At 36.6% G+C, this 23362-nt stretch overlaps 2 protein-coding genes and 1 pseudogene across 2 annotated transcripts; all 3 read right to left on the bottom strand.

The window, feature by feature from the left end:
- Nucleotides 1–3118: 3118 nt before the first annotated feature.
- On the bottom strand, nucleotides 3119–3979 carry LOC113740583 (uncharacterized). Its single transcript, XM_072046793.1, has one exon. The coding sequence runs from the start codon at nucleotides 3977–3979 to the stop codon at nucleotides 3119–3121; it is 861 nt and encodes a 286-aa protein (XP_071902894.1).
- A 4374-nt stretch (nucleotides 3980–8353) lies between these two features.
- LOC113742620 (AMSH-like ubiquitin thioesterase 1) lies at nucleotides 8354–14233 on the bottom strand. The gene is made up of 14 exons (XM_027270498.2): nucleotides 13947–14233; nucleotides 12469–12533; nucleotides 12215–12290; nucleotides 11978–12142; nucleotides 11801–11895; nucleotides 11189–11294; nucleotides 11070–11116; nucleotides 10518–10875; nucleotides 10221–10310; nucleotides 10056–10118; nucleotides 9907–9981; nucleotides 9138–9200; nucleotides 8790–8842; nucleotides 8354–8707 (listed from the first exon to the last, which is right to left on the bottom strand). Exons 1-14 carry the CDS (start codon nucleotides 14082–14084, stop codon nucleotides 8533–8535), a joined length of 1569 nt encoding a protein of 522 aa, XP_027126299.1. The 5' UTR covers nucleotides 14085–14233; the 3' UTR covers nucleotides 8354–8532.
- Nucleotides 14234–20060: 5827 nt separating this feature from the next.
- On the bottom strand, nucleotides 20061–22933 carry LOC113742495 (probable pre-mRNA-splicing factor ATP-dependent RNA helicase DEAH3; annotated as a pseudogene).
- Nucleotides 22934–23362: the final 429 nt, after the last annotated feature.

The following is a 23362-nucleotide window of genomic DNA, read 5'->3' on the forward strand; positions in this document are numbered from 1 at the left end:
TGCAGTTGGAGTCCAAATCTTTGACATTCAGCCCAAACCAAAAGAACTTAGTCCCTTTTTATGCCTTGTCCTTTATAATAGTAACCTGCAGTAGGTAATTGATCTTCATATGACCTTGTCCTTTTTGTGCCTCCCCTTTCTGATGCATCGAGGATTGTCTTGTTACGAGCAAGAAAATACGGTTTTACTTTTTACCTTCAAGAGTCATGCATTACCTTACGAAGCTATGCCTATGATCTTCTAGTCATTTACACGCATCAGATAAAGTTTTGGTCAAAATGATCCCCAGGTTTATAGGACTATTCGTTTGAATATCCCCTCAGACAGAGGTAGATAGGACACTTCACTGGATTGAACTGGGATGCGTTCACGTGGACGAGTCTCTCTTTACTTCTTTCTTGTCCTATGCACATTCTTGATTCCAATAAAAATTTTGTGCATGCAAGGTAAAAGGCACTCCACTGATCCTGTACTGGAAATTTTTGAAGTCATATCTAAACTCATGGTTGAAATTTGGTCCATTTGGAAGAGGGAGGGTCCTACATCTGTGCAGACCAGGTGCTACGCAGGTGCTGGATTTGGGAATCTTGCAAACCAGCACCATAGGTACATATGTACGAGAGGAAATGAGAAGCTAATACGTATGTAATGTGGAATGGGGGTGGCAAATGGCAATTTCTGTTTCTGTTTCTTTTTTTACTCTTCTTTCCTTTTTCTTTATTGAGTCTATTGTATAATTGTTCAATCCGGTCCGAACATCAATGGCAAGGCCACCGATTCAAAGGGTTAGCAGTCTGAGATTCAAAGTCACGAACAATTAATGAATTGATGTTGAACATATGGTGGAACCTTTGGCGTTCTGAAATTTTATTCATTGAACCTATGGTTGGTGAACCATTGACTAGTAAACAAGTTCCTTCCTTATAGAAGTTTCACAATTCATGCCCAAATTCACCGGGTCAGTAGCCATTTTTAGAGCCAACAGCCTTTTGGACTATTGATACCACCAAGACATTTAAGTCGAGTGAAAGGTCAAATATTCAACCTTTTTCTTCCACCTTGCCATTTAATTGTGAATTTTTCCGACGAAAAAATTTCGTCGACTTCCTCTTTCTTTAGATTAGAATAGAATAGGTTATATAAATATTATTATTACAATAAAATAAATAGCCATTTTTAGAGACTACAGGCAGGGTGTTGGCAACCATTTTTGTCCAACCACTTGCGATAAAATGTGTACAGACAAGAGAATCGTGACGCAGATGTCTCGACAATTGACCGTAAGATTGATGCTAGTGGTCTTTGACTGCCAGAAAGTAAGAATTTTCTACAGTTTTTTCTGTCCACTGAGAATGGTATGAAACGAGTGCTTTCAAGTCTACAAAAGTTACTACTATTCTTGCATCATTAATGAAAAAAGCTTAAATTAGAACCAAGGTAGTCAAACCAACACCAGAAAAATGTCTACTGAATTCTGGTTGCCCTCCATCAACGGATTCTTTAGCCCCCTGATTTTGCAGTGGGAGGCAAAATGCAGATGCACCATGTTCCACTATTCAAATTTTATTTTTGGGTCCTGGGGACCAAAGCAGGATTTGCAACTCAGTAGTAAATCTACGGGTTTTTCATAGCCAGGTTGTTTTACCCCCTTCAACAAATTTTGACGGTTCATTTTCAAAAGTGGTTCAACGGGAACTATTGAAATAGTATGGTATGGTAGGGCTTGAAGTTGGTGTAGTATTTACATCAACAATATATTACGGACACTGACTCACATTACATACGCAAGGATACAACATCAATCAATGTCAAGTGGAAACTCGTCATATTCTTGATACCTGGAACATTTGTAGGACAAAGGGAAAGAGATTTCTGCATTCAATAGCCGAAAACAGGGTCCAAGACAGATTAGAGAAATAACTCACTGTCGGAAAATTATCTGATCAAGGACTCTTCTAGTTTTCTTCAGCTTCAGCACTGGTTACATGGCACTAAACAAAGCAGTAATTAGCTCAGCTCATGGAGCTGAAGCATTAATAGCTTGACTTGACATGCATTATTGTCATGTTATACGGACTGAAAATAATATGATACAGTATAAATTATGAACCTGTTGGCATGATCAATAGCTTCCGAGCAAATTCCTTCAAAGGCTTCAATAATTCAGGGAATGATCACAGTCGGCAAAAGCATTTAAGGTTTGCTAGTTATTAGATTATAGAAAAGTTAGGCCTATTAAGGATTTCTTTGCCCCTCACTTGGTACAAACTGTAGTTTGTTCCTCTGGATCCGGTGGTCAAAAAAGCTGGAGTTGCAAACTGGGAAGACTTGATGTAAAGCTTCACTCATCGATCCCAGAGGCATTATTCGAGTTTCAACAAAGAGGAAAGTATGGAGTTAGGTATCCAAAGCATGGCCCGCAACAGTTTAAAATATAAAAGTAGGTTAAAGCCTAAAAGAGCCTAGAAGGGCTTTTCCTGTTTGATTTGGTCCTCCAAATCCGCTAGTCATTAACGCATAAATCACATTCCTCAGAAACAAACAAAAAGCAAAGACAAAGCAAATCTAAGGAAAGAAGGACCTAATTCCCATAATACATGATTTACAAACATCTAATCAGAGTAAGACCCGGAAAGCTGCAGGCTCGAAAATCTAGAGGAGAGCATGTCATAGAGAACCAAAAGAGGGAAGCAAAAGGCCAGCCCTTGAATAAAGGTTACCTGCTTCTATGTCCCCCAAGCTCGTGACATGCGGATATGCACTACCATGACCATTCCAAATCTTCCATTCTCTATATCCCTCTACTTTTCTTCATCAAATATCTTTGTACAATAATATTTCAAAATTTTGACAATATAATTCATCAAAAGATTGTTACTTTCCTAATAAGCATGACAAGGTGGAATCTGTGACCATGTCATATGGCAAAAAATTTGCATGTTTAGCGTACCATTAGCATATAACAATCCATCATCAACAACCTAAAATGAGCAAATTCTTCAGGCTACTAGCATAGATTGAATTAAGACCTACCGTGTAAAAAGGTCTTGCAAGATGGTTCATTTGCTCGGAGATAACGATGAATTATGATGTTACAGCTAAAACTGCAAAAGTATCATCATTTTTTCATCCTCTTATCTTTTCCGTTTCGGAAAAAAGACCCCAGACCAAGGAGATTGGCAGTTCCCTTGGAAATATGAGATGATGGAACTGGCACATTGAGCACTGGGCTAATCCGGATCCCATTTCCATTAGACCCCATATAATTCTTCCTGAGAGGAGGTTTTTGTGACAATGGATACACATAAAAGCTAGGGGCTGATGTTGCATTTGCACTTGCAGAGGCGGAAGCAGAAATCCCCATAAGATTCTTCTGCTGTTTGGAAGATGCATTCTGTTTCTGACTTTCCCTCAAGCCCTGTTTTGAATTTGGTACAGAACCAGTTGAATTGCTCCTAGACAATAGTGGTAATGACCAAAATGAGCTCTTTTTGTGACTATTGTCACAATGAAGGCTACTACTTCTCTTGATACCCCAAAAAGATTTTGATTGATTCTTCTGCTCTGCTTCAATATTTGTCAAGGTGGTTTCTTTTTCTTGCAAAATCTCTTGCTTTGAGCCTCCATTTGCCTGAGGAAGAAACGGAAGAGGTGGAAGAGAAGGCACCCGGTGAGCCTGAGCTTTAGATTTCGAAGCATTTTTTGGAGTATGAACAAACCTTTCTTGGAGCTGCACAGGGCGAATTAGGCCACCTGAGAAAAGCTCCTCAGCTGAAGAAGTTTCATGAGCCCCAGTGCTATTGCTGGTGATGCAGAAAGCAAAATCATCCGAGTCTGAGTCAAGCTGTAGCATAGAATCTAGGCGATAAGGTTTATCTTCGACAGCCGCGGCCTCATCTGTTTGGCAAAGATCATGAGAAAATGAAATTCTTGGACTTGTATTCAAGCTTGAATTCTCTGTGCTCGTATCAATTGCCATGGTTAACTAACTTTTGCCTCAAGAATTTGGGAGACCTGATGATAAAAAGCGCATCCAGGATAAATCTAAATGGGATTCTTGTACTTAGAAAACAAAAATTTTTTTAAGGATTCAAAAAAGTTGTGGAACGACAGCCGCTTGAAGAAACAGAAAAGTGACAAGATTGTTTAACAAGTCAAAGAAGAAACGTCAGCTGAGCTTTGACAGTGTCAAAATTTTGGGGCTTCTGGTGGACTGCTAGGATTACTTTCATGGATAAATATTACAAGTGTTCAGTGACTACAGATCAGAGAATTTTCCAACTATGACTGTTTTGGGAAAGGAATAGTTTGAGAAAGAGTAGAGGAGAAGGCAAAAAGACAGAAAAAGAGGAAGAGAGAGATGCAAGGTGGTAGAAAAGTTTCATCGCACTCAGAGTTTCCTTCTTGCAACGGCAAAGAAAAACTGATTTGAGGAGTTTAAGTAGTAGACCAGTCAGTCAGTACAAGCACCTCAGCATCTACTCTTAAACCTCCTTTTTTGTTGGCTAAATTCTGGTGCTTATTGACTCTGTAGGCTTTTGACTTCCGAACCAAATGTCAAAAAAAAAAAATTTGAAAAAATTGTTGCCACTTATTTAGGAAGACAAATCTTTTGTAAGTATTTGTGATCCTGAGATAATTGTCAGAATGTGTTATTTCTTCTGAATCTTCACAATGTCCTGTTTCTTGATTGAAGATCTAATACTGCTTAATAGTATTCCATACTAAATGACAAGATTGATCCGAGCTGATTAGCACTAGATTAGCATTTAAAGCAAAAGACTCGGTGGCTTTCGAGCTGATTCTAGCAAAATACCGTAGCACTTTAGTAGATTATTTGGGATAATTTTATTTTATTTTAAAAAAAAACAGTGTAGCACTTTCTTGATGTGATAGTGTGTGAGATAAAAAAGTAGTTAAAAAATGTATTACTGATGTAAACAAATAATTTTAGCAAATAAAACACCATCCAAACAAACCGATTGAGGGGTCAATAAAAACAAATGGATCAAAATATATTTTAGTGAAAATTGTTCTGTAATACATTTATTATTGAAACTTCCATGATTTTTGTGATCATATCTAAGAGAATAAAAAAGCCACCTTATTGTATATTACTAAGATATTCGTTGCTACTTTAGTTCTATATTATTTGCCAAATTTGACACTATATAATTTAGAATTAATACTCTATACACTGACAGTGTATACACTTTCACCGTTCGATGCATGATACATAATCCGAATTTAAATTTGAAACCCAAATTTTGTACACGTGTCATGCATCCAAATGTAATAGTGTATATACTGTCAATGTATATAAGATTTACTCTATAATTTAATGAATCTTTTGAAATGTCGCCGAACGAGCAGTATTAGATAACATGCTAAAAAATAAAAAGCCAATGTAATAAATCATTTTAGGAAAATTCCATAATTCCTTTAGAAAACCATTTCCTCGATTTGGGTCCGATGGTGAGTTGCCATATCACTTAACAATCGTAGTGATTCACGTATTAAAACATTTGAAATTTTTGCAATTCAAAAGTTTTTTTTTCTAAAAAAAAAAACTCTTATTTCATCATCCGACCGACACAGAGCATGACAATCAAGAGGAATTGTTGCATCTTAATGACATAATTTCTTTTTATGGCTGATGAAATTGAAAAAAGTATTGAGTAACAGCACCTATCCTTCATTTGCAAGGTCTACTGCATAACTGAACTTCGGATTCAGTGTTTGAACATTGTATCTGCAATAGAATGACGTGTATATGCATGTATGTACATTTGAAACAGGATGAGCATCGAAATACAATTTTGAGAGAAAAAAGGTAGGGGTGTGGTTAAACCCCTTTTTCTTGCATGATTGAAGTTTTGGTGGCCTGCCATCTCAACAACCGACTGGAGTTGTTTTCCTTTCCAACAAAACAAAATCAAGGTTTCTTGTAATTTGGGTTTTTATTATATCTTTGAGTGGTGAGTATTTGTTTTTTCTAGCAAATTCATTAATGGGAATGGGCTAAAAACAGTGGATTTGATTGTCACATATACTTTCAAGTTCAAAACACTCTCGTAAAATTTTATTAGGAGAAACAAATATTAAATTACCACGCAAAGGGAGAAATTAACAACAACAGGGTTACGTGGGGGAGGATTGCATTGGATTGTAACGAAAAAGAGATTGTAAATAAGAGATTCTGAATTCAAGAATTCTCACTTAAAAGAAAAAGGTCAAGTTAAAAGCAGATAAACTTCGAGATAATGGAAATAAGATATGATATTTTATTCAAGATGAAGTTTCATTTGATTGAAACTAGTTGAAAAGTTTGACAGGGGCCTTTGGAGCAATTAGAATGCTAAATTAGATGATACATGGACATTTGAATTTGGATTTAACACAAAATTTTGGAGCAATGATTAGCTAGTGAGCTGTTAATATCATAATTCATAACCAGTTACAGTGGCATGTGCAAATGTAGAAATTGTAGGCTTTGGGGTCCCTTCACCTGTTTATGATTCAAATTATTGTTATTAGACTTAAAAAGACTTCACAGAATGGGTTTGATTTGATTAACCACACAGTTCAACAGCATACTTGCCTTCAAGTGTTAGATTAGCTCATAATCATTTGCTTGGACAGATCATGATTAAGCATACTTGCCTCCGAGTGGCAAACGTGTCGAGCGAAGAAGACAAATTGATTAACTTTTTAACATAGGATCATCCCCGACAATTGATTAATGAAGTTCTGGCATGCTTTGCTAATTACGTAATTAAGTTTTGAAGTGTACCACACTATTATTCAGTACACGATACGTGTCAAAATCTAATCTAAGTTGAATATGTCAGATGAGCAATTAATATTGTTCCAACTTCCAACAATAAAAGATATCATAGTTTTTTTTTCCTCTCTCTTTTAAGGCATGAAAAATATATATATATATATATTTTTTGGTGGTCAGAAAAGAATACGTGAAACAAAGACAACACGATACCGAAACAATTATTGCACACGAAACAGCATTATTTCATGCTCTCGACATCAAGATATTAGTATTTGGAGATCATCAATTCCATATATATTGAAATCATTGAACGAGTTTGGGATTAACTACAACTGAACCTAGTCATTTGCCTAAAAATTGGCAAGTGCATCATCACTATTTTGAACCCCATGAATACGACTGAACTATAAATATTGTAGAAAAACATTAATAAATAATCACGACTGATTGATTTACAAAATTTTATCAGAACTTGGATTGAAGCTTTTCAACAAATTATGTTTACATTTTTCGTGATCATATTTTTCAATCGTTTTTTTACCTCACACACGTCTGATCGTTACAGTATATTTTTCTATAAAAAGTTGAGAAGATAGCAATCCAAACGGGTTAAGCAGAGCAGCCCTGTTGCGGCTGCTGTGAACTCGAGGTCACTGATCTGATGATGCACCTATGGCATGGGAAGTAGGGCATGTTGGAGAACGATGGGAGGCATATCACCGCTATTTTATGTCATTGTTTTAGTTTTGACAGGTGAGCCACAATTGTTACTTGTCATGTGTGGGAGCTGTCTACCTAGACAATGAAGAGACATGGCTCCTTTGCTGCAAGTGTTTTCCCCCTCGCCTAGCCACAACCTTGGACTGCCCCACCCCTACCAGATAAGGGGTCCTATAAGCATCTTCTAGCAGAGCATAAGACTACAACTTTATCTGCGAATGGCCAAGCACTAGGAAGCAAATCAAAAATATTGCAACTAAACCAATCCAACATGTCCAACCAATCTTGCCTATGACCGCAAATTGTAATTGTAAAAAGGTGCACATGGAATGCGGATTATTGTTGTTGTGATGTCCAGAAAACAGAACCACTTAAAAAACGAATGTGATTTTGTCTCTCTGGTTATGCTTTTGCTCCCTCCCCAAATGCTTCGATTCGAGTCTGGAAAGCGAAAGATCGTTAATTTAGAGACATATCAGAGGAATAATGGACCTCTCTTTAGTCCTTATCAATGCCCAACAGCAACACAAGCTGTTGATCTAAATGATTAAAACAGCAACTGTTGCACATTATCCAAGCACTGATACTTCTTTTTTGCAACTACTTTGTCTCCAGAAGAAACAGAGGAATGCTTGAACCGAATCCAATGCTGTATGCATTTCTCCAACTAGTGTGTTGCAGTCGTGAATCTGGCAAGGTACCTGTTAGATCCATTGCGCCTTGTAATTCTGTGCAAGAAGGTTACTTGTGTGCTTTTCCATGATAAGTCAATTAAATTCTACTGTAAACAATTTGAAGGTTTCTATTATAAAACAAAAAAAAAAAAAAATTAAATGAACGCAAGGGTACCAGAATATGAAATTCCATATTTTTTACTGCACAATTGCAAAGAAGGTAGCATATTTTACTGTTACACGAGAGTGTACTTTTACATCTCATGGATGGACCAAACACCACGGCCAAAACCAAATTCACTTATGGAGTAAATAAATTTGCAAATCAAATGAAACAATGTGTAACCGTTGTCATCGCAGATCGATTACGTCGAACTTCTGCTTAGGATTCATATAAACGTCTGTACATTGCTTGTAAATTGGGCTACCATCAGACGGAGGGTCATGAGCATGAAAACCACGTCTAGGGCATTGCCTTATGACATTCATGCCACCTGGAGTTGTTAACCGGAATATGCCATGGGTTCTGCATGATGGAAAATCTAGAGTTACTCGTAATCAAATTGAATTTCTTTAACTATCAAAGTATGTATAGCTACTACATTCACCTCAAGCCATCTTTCGGCGCCATCACAATTGCAATAGCTTCGGGCAACATGATCTGTTTAGGAAATCAATAGAGTGTAAGAACAGATTTCCAGCATCTATAGGAAGTGAAATCTTTCCAAGACAAAGAGCATTAAACTGATCAAAAACAACTCAAAAACTCGTTATATTGGTGTAAGCGTCAGAGAAGATTTTTAGGTGGAAGCATGAACAGGCATAGCGTGCTAAATCCCAACTTCTCTATGCAAAATAAATAAATTTCCAGAGACCAAAACAAGATGAGGAAAGTAAAAATAAGAATACGGAACCGTGTAAGGATAATGATGAGGTGTCTTAAGAGAGTACAAAACCTGATAAGAGTATTGAGTGTGAACATCTATCGATGACATAAAACACGATTGTGTGGGATGCGTCTGCAATAGAATAAACATCATGCAATCAATAACTCCAAAAATTATAATTGCACAAAACTGACAAGTTGTACATGTTTAGGACATTAAAGAAGATTAACTAAAGAAACTGACAGATCCTTGCAGCTACAAACCAAATTCTCCTTCCCCTTTTTCTGGACTCATCTTATGGAAGTGAAATGCAGCTTTAATTTTCAATTGATCTTCTCTAGTAATTGAGAACATATTAAGAAGAGCTATGAATTTTAAAAAATAGCTCTTCGAAACAATCAACGAGTGAATACCAAAAGCAAAAAAGTTCCAGGAACGTTTATCAAATTTATTAGCTACTTGAATACTTAAAAATGAATAATGACCTCTAAAAGTTTAGGTTGAATTAATAAAATAGAACTCTTGAAGGAAAATTATCAGCTAGCAACTCCAAAGAAAAAGTTGACAGCAGAGATTTTTGTCCTTGTTCTTAAAGGTAAATACAAGTGTTCCCAAGTATCTTTCTTATATATTCTCAGACAGGTAATTCCACTACACAAAATTATATCTAGAGGAGACCTCTGAGTTATTATCTAGATGGTAATCTTAATATTTGCAAATAAACGCATGCCAGGTTTTAAATTGTTGTATCAACCTAAAGCAGTCATCTGTCATTGTAATATTATGCGAAAGTTGAACAGAGTGCAACCAGACTTCAATTACCAATAATTGCGCTTACATGAATCCACCCTAAAGGGAAAAGAGATTGCTTATCCTGCACTTCAAATATTTCTTCCTCATTTGTTGTTTGACACTGCTCAGAGAAACAAGTAAATGAGAATAACATTTTAAACAGGGTCGGCAGGGGCAAATGACATTAAAACTTACCGAATCTGATGTTGATTCTTGCTTCGGGATGATAAGAGCAGTAACACTAAATCTTCGGTTTTTCTGTACACAACAAATTAAACAATGACAATAGATAATCTGTTAAGATAACAAGTAATACATGGAACATCAGGTCAACAGTGCCATTAAGTTGATGTCACATACAAGTGAACCAGCAAGAACACCACAAGTCTCCAAATTCTTGTCCGTATTTGACTTAGCCAGCCTCATAAAACTGTCCATCAATGCAGTTGACTGTCAAAACAAACATAGATAGAATAATCTACTATCAATTTCCTTATTTAATCTAACCTCCAGAGAGTTCCAACCAGGTGCCTGAGAGCACAGGTGACAACCAAACATCCCAGAAGAAATCCAAGTTTGATACAAGGGGGGGGGGGGGGGGGGGGGGGGACACCAAAAAATTAGGGAAAAACACAAAAAGTTGATAAAGATCCTCACAATGTGCAGTTCCAGAGGAGCTTCAGCACAGATGACACCATCAGCATTAGAAGTCAGTCCGCAATCCCTGTCCACAACTGCGGGTGAAGTAGATGGGATCAAATCTTGTATCTCAGCAAGAACAGGAGGAGGAGAAGGCTGTCTGATGATTTTCGTTTGCACAGGACTTTCCATTGTTTCAAAGGAAATCAAGGAATCAGGTTCTTCAACCTGATCTTTTTTGTCATCTTTGCTTTCCAGGTCCAATGGTTTCAATTTTGATACTTCAGATTCTAAGTTGTTATCATGCTTTTTTATTGAGGTACCATCATGCACAGGCTTCTGGCCATTGCTTTCTCGTGAAATATCAGCAAATGTCCTAGATTAATTAGCATAAGCAGAAAGGACAAAAGAGACACTAATTAGAAATATGTAAGGTCCCACAAGAAAGTTTTAATCAATTTCCATTGTAAAGTTGTCATAACATAAGTATTAATTTCTTCAACCGAAATCATACACTAATGGAGATATAATTTGAATAATAGTCGACAATAAATCCATTTGGAGCCTAACCTTGGGATCTCAACAGGTGAAAAGTCTATATTACTTGGATAGCGCACCTGCATTAAGTATGAGAGTTAAAACTTTATCGGCTTCTGAGAAATTGAAGACAAAGAAGAAAATCATCATACCCCTGTATCACTAGGTGGAGGTTGCCATTGCCCATTAAGCCCATTCGGGCCGAAAACGGAATGTCTGGAAAGAGTTTCCTCCTTTGGACGGGGAATGTTTAATCTTCTACAGTAGTGATAAATGTAAGTAATGCATAATGGAGAAAAAAAATTTATGGAGGCTAATACAAACATCAGACGAGCCTAAAAAAAGATGCTTATTAACATCAAAGTACACCCAAATTAGGAAAACACGGTCTCATGAACTTTTAAAATGTCTACACTAGTACAAATAAAGTTGATTCAGGAACTGTAATGTTATTCAGATGAAATTCATTTAGTACAGCAATGTGATGCAGAAATTATCAACATTTATATAAAGCATCAGAGCCGTACATATCACTTAAACCTAAAAGAGTAACACAGAATTGCAACTTTTCTGGTCCTATTTTTCATGAATATCAACAAATTATAGAAAACATTTGGAAAGAAGGAATATCTGCTTAGAGAAGTACAGAAACAGCAAGAACAAGTATATAACAAAGGACAAAATACCTAGCTTTACATAAAATTTTACTACATTTTGAGGCAGCTGAACCAACAAAGCTTGTGAGTTCCTAGTAGAAGACTTACATTTGGCGAAACTGTTCATCTACTGGCTTAGTAAGAGACCATTGCTGAGTACTTGGAGCTTGATGATTGTATTGTCGAGCAACGTATGGTGAAGTCTATCAAAAGAAGACGAGAATTTCTAATAATAGTTTCTTAAATCTGAGATTTGTGATGTCCACATTATAGAGGAAGTGTTACCTTAGTCATGGCATAACTATTCAAATTTTGCTGTTTACCAGGATGGTTAACAAGTGACAAATTCAATTGAGGCTGATAACCCCTCTGTTGTTGGTTAATGTCTTCAAGCTTCCTTTGAACAACTGGCTTAAGTTTCTCAAGCTCAGCCAAGGCATTCATTAGTTTCTGCATATAAAAAAAGACCATTGTCAGGTATAAACCCATAAAACAATTACAGGAGCAGATAAACAGGTGTACCTTCTTCAAATAAATCTTGTCACTTTGCAGAGCTGCTCTATAATCACGATGACATGGTATTGTCTCAGAGACCAAACTAGAACGCAAGAACAATGAAGGTCAATTACATGTGCCACTTCAAAATGAATTTCAGACATCCACAAACTTGAAAGCACCATTTTCCTACCAAACTAGATAGCAATACATGCCAATCAGGGAACACAATACACAAAGCGACCAAATACTGACCTTAAGTCACTAAAACTCAATCTCACCTTGAATACCTTAGGAGCATAATGTACAAATCAATTATATTATCCTCTTCCCGAAAGATGTTAGCCTAAAACAACAAAAAGTGTCAGCTTTTGTTGGGTCCATTTATAGCCAAAAAAAAAAGGATGCGCATGCACATAAACTTCTGCTAGTTTATACAATTCGAATGCATTTGATTAACAAAGATTATGTCTTTGATAGTTCCTTTAAGAAAGAGCTGAAAGTCGCAAAGGATGAGACTGAAAGAACATAAACTAATGGATAATGGATATCCAATCATATATCTAGTAAAAATTGATAATGGATTAATTTTACTAAAAAACCAGGACAGCATTATACAAGAATAATAGAGGAAATGGGAAATGGCAAGACTAGTACGACAACAGCTAGAACTGCGGTGTCGTATAAGCTCTCTTCTGTTGATTTAGTGCTTGTATACATAAATCATCAGACACTGCAAGCTCTCTCATATCTCAGGTTCTTTTATAATTGTTTCATGCCCAGTGTAGCGCTGGTTTCAAGACCATTACACATCTGACAGTGCAAACTTGAAAACAAACAAATTGACAACATGGTTGTGATTATCACAGTATATATAAGCCTTGGTCATGCTGCTTCAACCAAGTTTGAGGTTCAATTTGAACCCATGTGCAACTATCAAAGAACACGAGCAAAGGAAAAAAAATCTTTGAACTGATTTCTTAAGAAACCAATAATATTCCAATATCCCGCAAAAAAGAAACACAAAACTGAGGGTAGCCTTGCCCCTCTTCCCCCCGCCCCCAACCTTGAAATCCTAATATATCCTCATTTTTGCCTTCTATTTTCAAATCCGAGCTCCACTACATCCAAATTTCTTACATAATCTGTTAGCATTGCAGCCACATCAACCACTTCACTGGTACAACAAAGCATGCCCATATCAAAGTCCAACTCAAAGCACATTTCCAAAGCGACCCTGAACTAGTTTCTAACCGATAAGCTATACGTAGCACCCATTTTATATGAAATAGAACACGAGCATAAATACCAACAAACTCCTTCACAAAATTCCCAGAGTTGAAAAGTTCCCTACTTTATTCTAGTTATTTATCCTCTGCCTATACTACAATATCAAGTGTTTGTGCATCAAAGCTAAGACCTTGGACGAATAAATCAAGCAACCTAACCATTTCAATTTTTCAAACTCAGAACACATTAAGCAATTCAATTTTAGAAGTATTTCAACATTCAACCTACAAGTCAAAATTGCTGAAACATCTACTCTTCTTTGACTAGTCCTAAAAACTCTAGCTAATCATAATTTTGCTCCTAAATATGCAAGTCTACAGCTGAAATGCAAGCAAGTTCTCCGCAGAATTCCGCTAATGTGTAAATTAATGCATAATTCACCAAAAAATAAATAAATAGGATTATAAGTAGTTATTGTTTCTAATTGTCCCGTAACTGGCATAATCATACTCATGGGTGCATAGTTCACCTGCTTGAGGACATTATCGGCGATGCGATAGTAGAATCCCAGAGCGATTCGATTGTTGACGTCTAGTTTCCGAGCACTGGAGGCGATGTTGATCCTCACCGCCGCCGTCGACGACGATGACGACGACCGAGTCATCATGCTTCTGCGCTTCACTGTTTACCTTTCTTTTCTATTATTGGGTTATGGAGGAATCGTTGGTGGGCAAGGGCGAAGAGCATGTTCAGGGTCGGATCGGAGAGTTCTGGTGGGCTATGTACCCGATTTCTCAGCGGCGGAGCTCCAGATCGCTCTAAACGGCAGAGCTGGGGGAGTATTTGGGCTGCGACAGGTCAGCAAAGACGTAGAAGGGTAAAAATGGGTCACAAAAGATTACGTACAACAGACAATAAGCAAGAAACAAACCAAGAAATTCTTAAAATCATAAATCACTCAAAAAAAAAACCCAAGAAACCTCGTCAGCATAAATCACTCACACAACGACGACCCAAAAAAAAAATCACTCAAACAATAACCCAAAAAAAAAGAAAAGAAAAACCCCAAGAAAGCCTCGCCATCATAAATCACTCAAACAATAACAATAAAAAATGGGTTAATTTCACATACCTCTCCCCTGAGGTTTTTAACAATTGCAGAAAACTTCCCTCAATTTCTAAAAATTATACCTACCTCCCATATTTTCACTATTTAAGTAACATTCTAGACCCAAAAGGTTATACTTTTTTCCAAAATTCTTATAATGCCCTTGAATTATAATTCACAACAAAAATGTAAAGGAAAAAAATAGTTTACAGTTTCTATTTTATTTATATTTATTTCTTACCACTATTACCTACTTATCGACATCTAAATCACCACTAAATAAATACTTATTTTTGTTTTAATGTTCCGCTTTTACCTAAAAATTTTTGATGCAGACCATTGTATCAACTATAAATGCTACATCATATATCCAAAAATTTACCTACAATTTTATAACAATATCAGATTTTACTTAATATACTACAATATTCATCAATATTCCTAAATTTCAATTCCATGGCTGCCACCTTTTTAATACAAAATAATCTAAACCATCACTACTAATATCAGTATCCAATATATTCCATTGGCACAGAGTTCAAAATCTATCAAATTCTCTCTATAGGAATAATATCAATAATTGTAAATAAAAAATAGAAACACAATGCAGTTATAAATATATATCAAAAACATTTTTTTCCATGATAACCATAACAGTATAACCTATATTTAGTTCCTATTCCACTTCTTATCCTTAATTTTTATTTTTTATCACTGTCACTATGTTTATCTCCATCTAATTTGATAATGAAATTAACACTCAATTTGTCATTTGGCAATTTCAATTTGCCAATACCTATCAAAAACTGGAAACAAAAATGGGCGCAAGGAAATTATTTACTAATAATAGAAAAAAGGGTCCAGGCAGTCACATACCTGCATAAGAAAAAACCCAGAGTCCCAAACAACTTACTTGTCCTTCCCCTCGTTGCAACCATGGACTCTGGCATAAGTACATTCTTCTCCTCCTCTCCTTTTTTCTGTTTTTCTTTGGTTAATTTTTATTTCTTATTTTATTTTGTTTGGGGGTTTTAGATGATGAAGGCGGAAATGGCGACGATCTTGAGAATCTTGTTGGTCACCAGGTTAGTTCATCCGAAGAGAGTTTAATTTTTTAAATTTAGTTGTATATGAATTTTGATCAGGTCTAGTCTTGTCAATTACAGCTTCATCACGGGGAATCAGATGGCGAAGAATGAATTTCAATTTGATATCTTGGACCCCGCACATATACAACTCAACATCTGTACAATGCACAGAAACCTTCGAACCCTACTACAAGATTATAGTTCTGTCCATGAGGCCACTCAGCAAGTCTATGAGGACATTGAAAATATGAAGAAAGTAGCAAGAATCCTCCCACCTGGACTATATTTTCAAAAACATTGGGTTTATGTTTTCAAATTTTGACATCGAGGTCTGATTATTTGCTTAAGAAAAAATTAATGGAAGAAATCAAACATGCAATCCCATGTGGCAGTTAACAAATCAATGGGTGTGATAGTTTCAAAGGTAGATGACGTAAGGTTGGTGCATTTACTCTTAAGGGAATAGAGAATAGACAAAAGGGGATACTTTCATTATAATTGCTAGCACATATATTTTCACGCAGCAAAAGGAGATACTTTTATTAGTATAATTTACACTGATGATGATATATATAGATAAGATTTATTCTATATTTTCTAGCATTATATATTTGGAAGATTAAATTAAAAAATCTTCTTACTTCATATGACTAAACTAAAGTCTTTAATTCAAATTGAGATTTTCTGTTAGGGACCAAATTGATACTTTCAGAGTATTTCAAAGGACCAAATAAAAACGTTTCCAATTTGACTCAATTAAATTGAGATTTTGGAGACTAAAGGAAATTTACCAATAGCCAAACTAGTTAGTTGACTTTCTTTAATAGTCATATTATGTGGGTCCCAAACTTTTATTACTGCCATTGAATAGAGCCCCCGATTTCTAGTTTATGGGTTACGTCTACGGTGGAAACTTCACTTTTCTGCCCATAATAGGCAGAAGCAATGCAAGGAGGCCAACTGTGCTCTGTGGGGACTAGGCCAATCAAAGCTCGGCTCGAACTCGGTCAACACGAGCTCGAGCTGTTCGTTAATACAAATGAGGCGAGCTCGAGTCTTCGTTTTCTTAGGCTCGATAACTCGACGAGCCGCTCGTTAGGCTCGAGTAAATGCAAAATTATAAAAATACCCCTGAATCAATTAAAATTTACAACTTATTTTGTTTCTCACTTCCTCTATTAGGTTACCTAATTTTCCTTCCTCATTTTCTCCAATCGAATTTCTTCCTCCACCGACTGTCCCAGCTGCCAAACTCCTAATTCGTATTTCCGCCACCGTCATCTTTGCTAGCTCCACCTCCACCACTTCCGCCAGCTCCTCAGCAACCTCCAAGCTTTCTCTGCTGACTGTCCCAAGTCCCAAGTCCCAAACTCCCAATTCCCACTTCCGCCAGCTCCACTTCAGCAACCTCCAAGCGGTGCAAGAAGCTGAGTTTCTTTGCTTTCTTTCGTCACAAATAATGAAAAAGTCAAAGCAGCAGACCTGCGCAGGGCTTCTTCCTTCAATAGCGGAGAACATGGCCAAAGCTCTGCTTTGTCTCACTACCTGGAGAGGCTTCTTCACCCGGTCTTAGATATCTAGCCGATGTCTTCTCACTCTATCTTGCTTTTCTTATTTTCCTTCTCTTTAACAACGAAGTTGCTAGGAAAAGTTCTAGATCCGGGGCGGGCTGATGGCTCTTGTGAATATGAGCAGAAGGAATTTAGAATCATCTTCAAAGAAGTTAGGCAAACCAAGTAGTGGCAGACAAACATTTGAAGTAGTGGCAGACAAACCAAGCAGTGGACTTTTTTTTGCTGGTATCTTTTGCTGGACTATCTTTTGTTTCTTTTGTAGACAAACACAAGCTGATTTCGAGCTCGAGCTCCTAACGAGCTAGAAATCTAGCTAAATTCGAGCGAAACGCGAGCCAGAAAATCGAGCGAAACTCAAGTTGCTCACAAGCCAGAATTTGAGCTAGGCTCGCGAGATATAAGCGAGTTGATCTCGAACTTGTCTTTTCCTAAATCGAGCCGAGCTCGAGCTTCATTTTACGAGGTCGAGCTCGAACTCGAGCTGGCATCTAAATAAGCCTAACTCGACTCGATAATTTTAAAATTTGACTCGACTCGACTCGTTTGCAACCCTAGTGAGGACACACAAAGAAGGATATCTGGGCACCACTAGAGAAAACCAGTCGTGCGTAGATGAAAAATGTAATATATTTTAAAATCACAACAAAAGTACTCTTAAAAATTTGTTTATCATCTAATGCCCAATACTTATATTTGATAAATTAAAACAGTTAATTAAATATTCTATTATAATATAAACAACTATATGTCATTGAGTTGATTGACTAATATTTTCTTTTTCTTTTTTGGCATTTCAACTAGTTATCAATTAAGTTTTAATTGAAATAAAGATTTTATAATTATTTAAATTATTCAATAAAATTATCAATTTAAGATGAACATAAATATAAATACATTAAATTGTATTATTGAAATATTTGATTTAATATGAAGGAAAGATAAGAAGAAATAGCAAGAAATTTTTTAAAAATTCATGTGAGTACTTTATATTGATAATCACGTTTACTTGTTATTGTAATTACAATACCTAATCATAACCGATTGAAACTCATATCCACAAGTCGTGCAACGATTTTGTGTTATACTATTTACAATTAAACATACTATATACTCAAATTAAAATTCTCTTTTTTCTACTAAATTTTCTTTTATATATGATTTATATGTTATCATTTGTTTGTAATTAATTTAATAAAAAGATGCTCTTTAGGGTAAATGATATGTTTTGACAATGTGGATTACTTTTAAGGATTTTAATGAGATTTATAACACATTTTTATGCATTTAATCTAATTCACATTTTTATTTCATTTGAAATATAATTATTTAAAACATAAGGGATCATATTGATCAATTTTTCAATTATTAGGGACCAAAAAATATAAAGTCAAATTTTTGACTAATTTTAACTTGATTTTGACAGTTAGATATTGTAGTTTTCTATTAATTGTTCTCAATTTGCCTAAAATTAAAAATTTGGGACCATATTTTATTTGGTCAAAATATCAGGAACTAGTTTAACTCATAAACCAAACGTTGGAGGACTAAAATTGCATATCTTCCTTTATTTTAATCATGTTTGATATCCCAACTCTTCGTTTCATATTTATGCTTCAATTATTTCAAATATCAAACTCAATTAAAAAATAAAAACTATTACAATATTTGTTTTGGCATGTACAAAATTCACTAAATAATGTTAAAAATTTCACCTATTTTCCATTACAACAATTTCGTCTATCATTTTGTACATTTGATTTTCACGTTTCTTTGACATTCACTTTTTCGCTCTTCACTGTTCATTGGGAACCGTGTCTCGGTTGGAGTGTTCACAAAATATTTTCTAAGTAATAGGCATTAGATGATGAACAAATTTTTAAGAGGGCTTTTATTGCAATTTTAAAATTATTGCATTGTTTTATTCAAGCACAATCGACTTTCTCCTGTGCCCGGTACATTATTTCTCTGCCCGTCTTTGTGCGTTCTCATAGAACACAGTTGGCCTCCTTGCATTGCTTCTGCCTACTGTGGGCAGAAAAGTGAACTTTCCACCGTAGACATAACCCTAGTCTGTGAATGTCCTATTTAACACCACATATGAATCCGTGTTTGTTGTGTTGTTTAGTTTCTAGTAAAAATGTGTTTACCATAAAAATGTCAGAAACTACTGCACCATTTTATAGAATTTACCCGAGACTACAGGAAGAGAAGAATAAAGGAGAGAATAGACAAAAGATTACAAAAGCTCATTTGTCTATGCTCTATAATTCTTTTGCTTTATTGTCTAGAAATTTCTAGCTTTCAGATGCGTCCACTATCTGATAAAAAATGATAAAACATTCCTTTTTCAATTCTTTCTTTCTTTTTCTGTTTTTCCTGAATATTCCTTGCTCCTAACCATTACGGATCCCCGAATTATTTCTAGAGTATCATTACTCTATCTTGAGCTATCTATCTATCATTTCATAAACTCATTAAATTAGCTAGCGTTTCTGGGCATATGGTATTAGTGTTTTCATTTAGACATGCAATCCTGATCCAACGACAATGCTTATGGCCCTCCCGTCTACTATTTTCATTAACGAAACAAGAAACTGGTAGTCTGTCACGTATCTAGGTACGGCAGCAAAAGCTCATTATAATTGCTAGCATATGTACTTTCACGCACAAAAGGAAAAAGAAAAAAAATTAAGCCAATAAAAATGTAAGCGCAGAACAGAACACTGTCATCATTGCAAGCCAATAAAGCCACTCCAGCATTACAACAATGACAGTATCCAAGACCAGAATACTTGTTCATCTATCCAGCCGATATTAACAACGTAAATTATCAAAAGCAACAACGACCTATCAAAATGATCAATACATATTTGTTAATAACAGTAGGACATCAATCCAAGCGTTATTTTAGGAATGCGCATCTCCTTCTTGGTCTGCTCTAGCTCTTTCTCCTGCTGCTCCTTCAGTATCTCAAGAACACACTTCGCCTCAAATCTTCTGCATTCCCCTCTCCTTTTCTCCTGCTGCTGCTTGTATAGTCTCTCAAGAAAACACTTAGCCAAATTGTTTTGCAACTTTGTGAGATCAAATTGACGTGAGGTTAAGTCGGCCAACCATATCCCACGAACATCCGTTACCATACGGATAAACTTCTTTCTTCCAGTAGTTGATAAATAATCAAAATAAACAACCCACTCGGCTTTGTGGCCGAGGCAATTTGAAGGGTGCAATTTAACTATTTGGTTGACAGTCAGTCAAGTAGTAGCCAGTTAGGTGCTCCAAGCGAGCCACCTACGTGATATAGCCAGCTAAAATGGCTTTTCTAATGTTGATATAATAGTTAGGGCTGTTGACGTCTGTGCTACATAACTTAAGTCCAGACCTGACCATGATGCGAGATAGGTGCTCTCTTGCATTTTCAGCATCTACAAGTACTCTGTGATTTATAAAATTTCTTTCACACCAAAACAGGTCCTCCTTGTTCTGCCTGTATCCATTATAAACATTTAACAGCATAAGATAATCCCCATCACCATGAGCGAAGCAAGCTCTTGCATCATCTGCAGCAATTAAAGCCTCTTAAGGCCGGATAAAGCAATTTGGAACCAGAAGCATGGCAGAAACAGAGAGGTTCATTGGAGCAGTTAAAACCTAAGCTGACAACAAGCATTTTAGCCATATTTGGATCCACGGGAAATTCACTCAGAATCTCACCCAGTCTGGTCATGTTCCCATCATTATCCAAGGCATTCAAGTACTTCAATACCTCTACTGCGCTCATTAATGACTCCCGGGCTGGAGGGTCCATGAAATTAAAATGGACTATATCATCTATCCCAAGTTTCTTCAAAGTAAGAACAATGCTTACCATATTAGATCGAGTTATTTCTAGTGTTGTATGTGGCTCGAGGTCATTGTGAAAGTTTTTCTCTATGTAGAGCCTAAAACATTTCCTGGTTGTGTTCTTCCAGCACAACTGGATATTTGGTAAACACTTGCCTTTGATATCCAAGAAACAAGGTACTCTGTGCCTACTCAAGGGTGCACTTTTCGCTTGGAGAGACCTAAATCTACAACATAAACTATCCCATCTATGGCCAAAGAAGTTTCAACAATATTTGCAGAGACAACAATCTTCCTTCCAGCAGTGCCACCTTTCAGCAGTGAAGCAGGAGCAGGTTCAAAGACATCTTGTTGCATGGCCAGAGGAAGTGTAGAGCAAAGAGGAACAACTTTTATAGGTCCAACCTGACTTCCTAAATTTACCATTTCCAAGGCAATCCTACGACAAACATCTTAAATCTCCTCTTCTTCCTCATTGAGAAAAACAAGTATGTCTCCAGGGGGTTCAAAACTATGAATCTGCGAAAGAGTCTAAATAACTGCCTCCAGGTGATTAGTCTCAGGCTGCTGCTCCTGAAGTGAATAGACGATATCTATAGGGTGAAGCCTTTGAGGGACTTCCACGACAGATGCATCACAAAAATACCTTCTAAACTTTTCAGCTTCGAGATTAGTGGCACTCATAACCATTAGCTTGAGATCATCGAGTCTTTTTTTCTGCAGTTTCTTAAGTAGCGCAAGGAGAACATCTATTTCCAGCGTTCGTTGGTAGGCCTCATCAACAATGATCATTTTGTACCTTTCCAGCAATGGATCTGTCATAGCCTCTCTCAGAAGCATATCTGTTAAGTAGTTCAAAACAGTAGTTGCACTAGTGCAGTTTTCAAAACGAACAGAGTAATCAACTTCCTCTCCAAGGGTCATATCCATCTCTTTAGCAACTCGTTGAGAAGCAGACATCGTAGCAACCCTTTGAGGCTGGGTGCAGCCAATCATGTACTTGCTCCCCTGACTCTCTGAGGTGGTGGTCTGGGTATCATTAGTAACAGCCTCCAGCACAAATTGAGAAACCTGTAAGAGAGAAGTGGATAAGAAACAGATGTACTAGTAGGTCTTAAAGCACAAAAAACTCAACTAACATAGAAATACACATTAGGGAGCTAAACAAAGAAAAAAAAATGCCAGTACTTTGTGATTAGGAAAAATAGCTGACACCAACAAAACAAAGGAAAACAGCAAAACCTAATGAGGGGTCCAATTCTAGCTCGTTACCAATCACAAACTCTATAGATGGCTCCCAACAACACAACAAACCAACCATACAAGAGTCAGTAAATCATGTAATGCTATTAACCCAACCAATTGAATTTACGGGACCGTATATACATAGTCCTATAGGCCAGTAGGTAGAGGGTTAAAGAAACAGAAGGCTGAGGCAGAGTCAAAAAATTAACTCGATCGCAGAATCCTTGAAAGAAAGACATAACACTAAGGTCTGCAATATAAAGTAGTAAAAATCTAGATAACCGAGAGCTAGACAGAGACATACCTGGGTGGATTTGCCGCTACCAGGTTCAGCGACCAAGATTAGGGCTTGATGTCGTGTAAAGACCTTCAGGAACTCATCCTTGTGCTGCCAAATTGGGAGACTACCCCTCTTCCCCAGAATCTCATTGTGCAGGCCCCACCTACTACATCTCCGGCCAAAGTTTCTAGTCGCCTCCACCACGTGTCCACCCTCGCCGACCAACTTCGCAAGTTCAATTTCCGTCCCAATTTCCATCTGATACAAACACGCCCCTAAAACCCTTAATAGATAGAGAGAATAAATTGATGACTCTTGATCAGCAAGAGATGACTGACCATACTCAATTACTACTTTTGGAGACAAAACCTAAATTACTACTACGATGATAAGAAGGTTACAGAAAAAGATATATGTATATATACAGGGTAGTGAAGTTCTTGAATCCTGGAAGGAATAAGGTTCGTCCGCCGATTCAATTTTCAACCCGGAAGAGGACGTGGAAATTTCAGAGAAGTACAGAAACTCGACAAACACGTCATTTTCTGAAAGACAACGAGAAAAAAAAATGGAAAATTGCAGCGCTTAATCTGGGCTTCGACAGCCAAGTCACACTGGTTACAAACAGAACACGCCTACCGATTCATTCAATCATCTACCCATGTGTTGTTAATTGAACCGACCTATAAGTTATGGGCTTTGTTGTTGTGCCCAATTACTCCTGTTGCTGTTCCATTTTCTCAGCCCCTTTTTGGTGGAAAAGAAAATTTGTTCGAAATAAGTCCAAGGCAATAGCATTTTGTCTGT

This window comes from Coffea arabica, chromosome 4e (assembly GCF_036785885.1).
Source record: "Coffea arabica cultivar ET-39 chromosome 4e, Coffea Arabica ET-39 HiFi, whole genome shotgun sequence".
Classification (NCBI taxonomy): Eukaryota; Viridiplantae; Streptophyta; class Magnoliopsida; order Gentianales; family Rubiaceae; genus Coffea; species Coffea arabica.

Excerpts from the sequence above, each read along its gene's own strand:
- LOC113740583 (XM_072046793.1), bottom strand. The coding sequence starts at position 3,979 with ATGGCAATTGATACGAGCACAGAGAATTCAAGCTTGAATACAAGTCCA.
- LOC113742620 (XM_027270498.2), bottom strand. The coding sequence starts at position 14,084 with ATGATGACTCGGTCGTCGTCATCGTCGTCGACGGCGGCGGTGAGGATC. Across the intron at positions 12,143-12,214 it reads ACAAGATTTATTTGAAGAAG|AAACTAATGAATGCCTTGGC; the intron begins GTACACCTGTTT and ends TTTTATATGCAG. Across the intron at positions 10,876-11,069 it reads TCACCTGTTGAGATCCCAAG|GACATTTGCTGATATTTCAC; the intron begins GTTAGGCTCCAA and ends TAATTAATCTAG.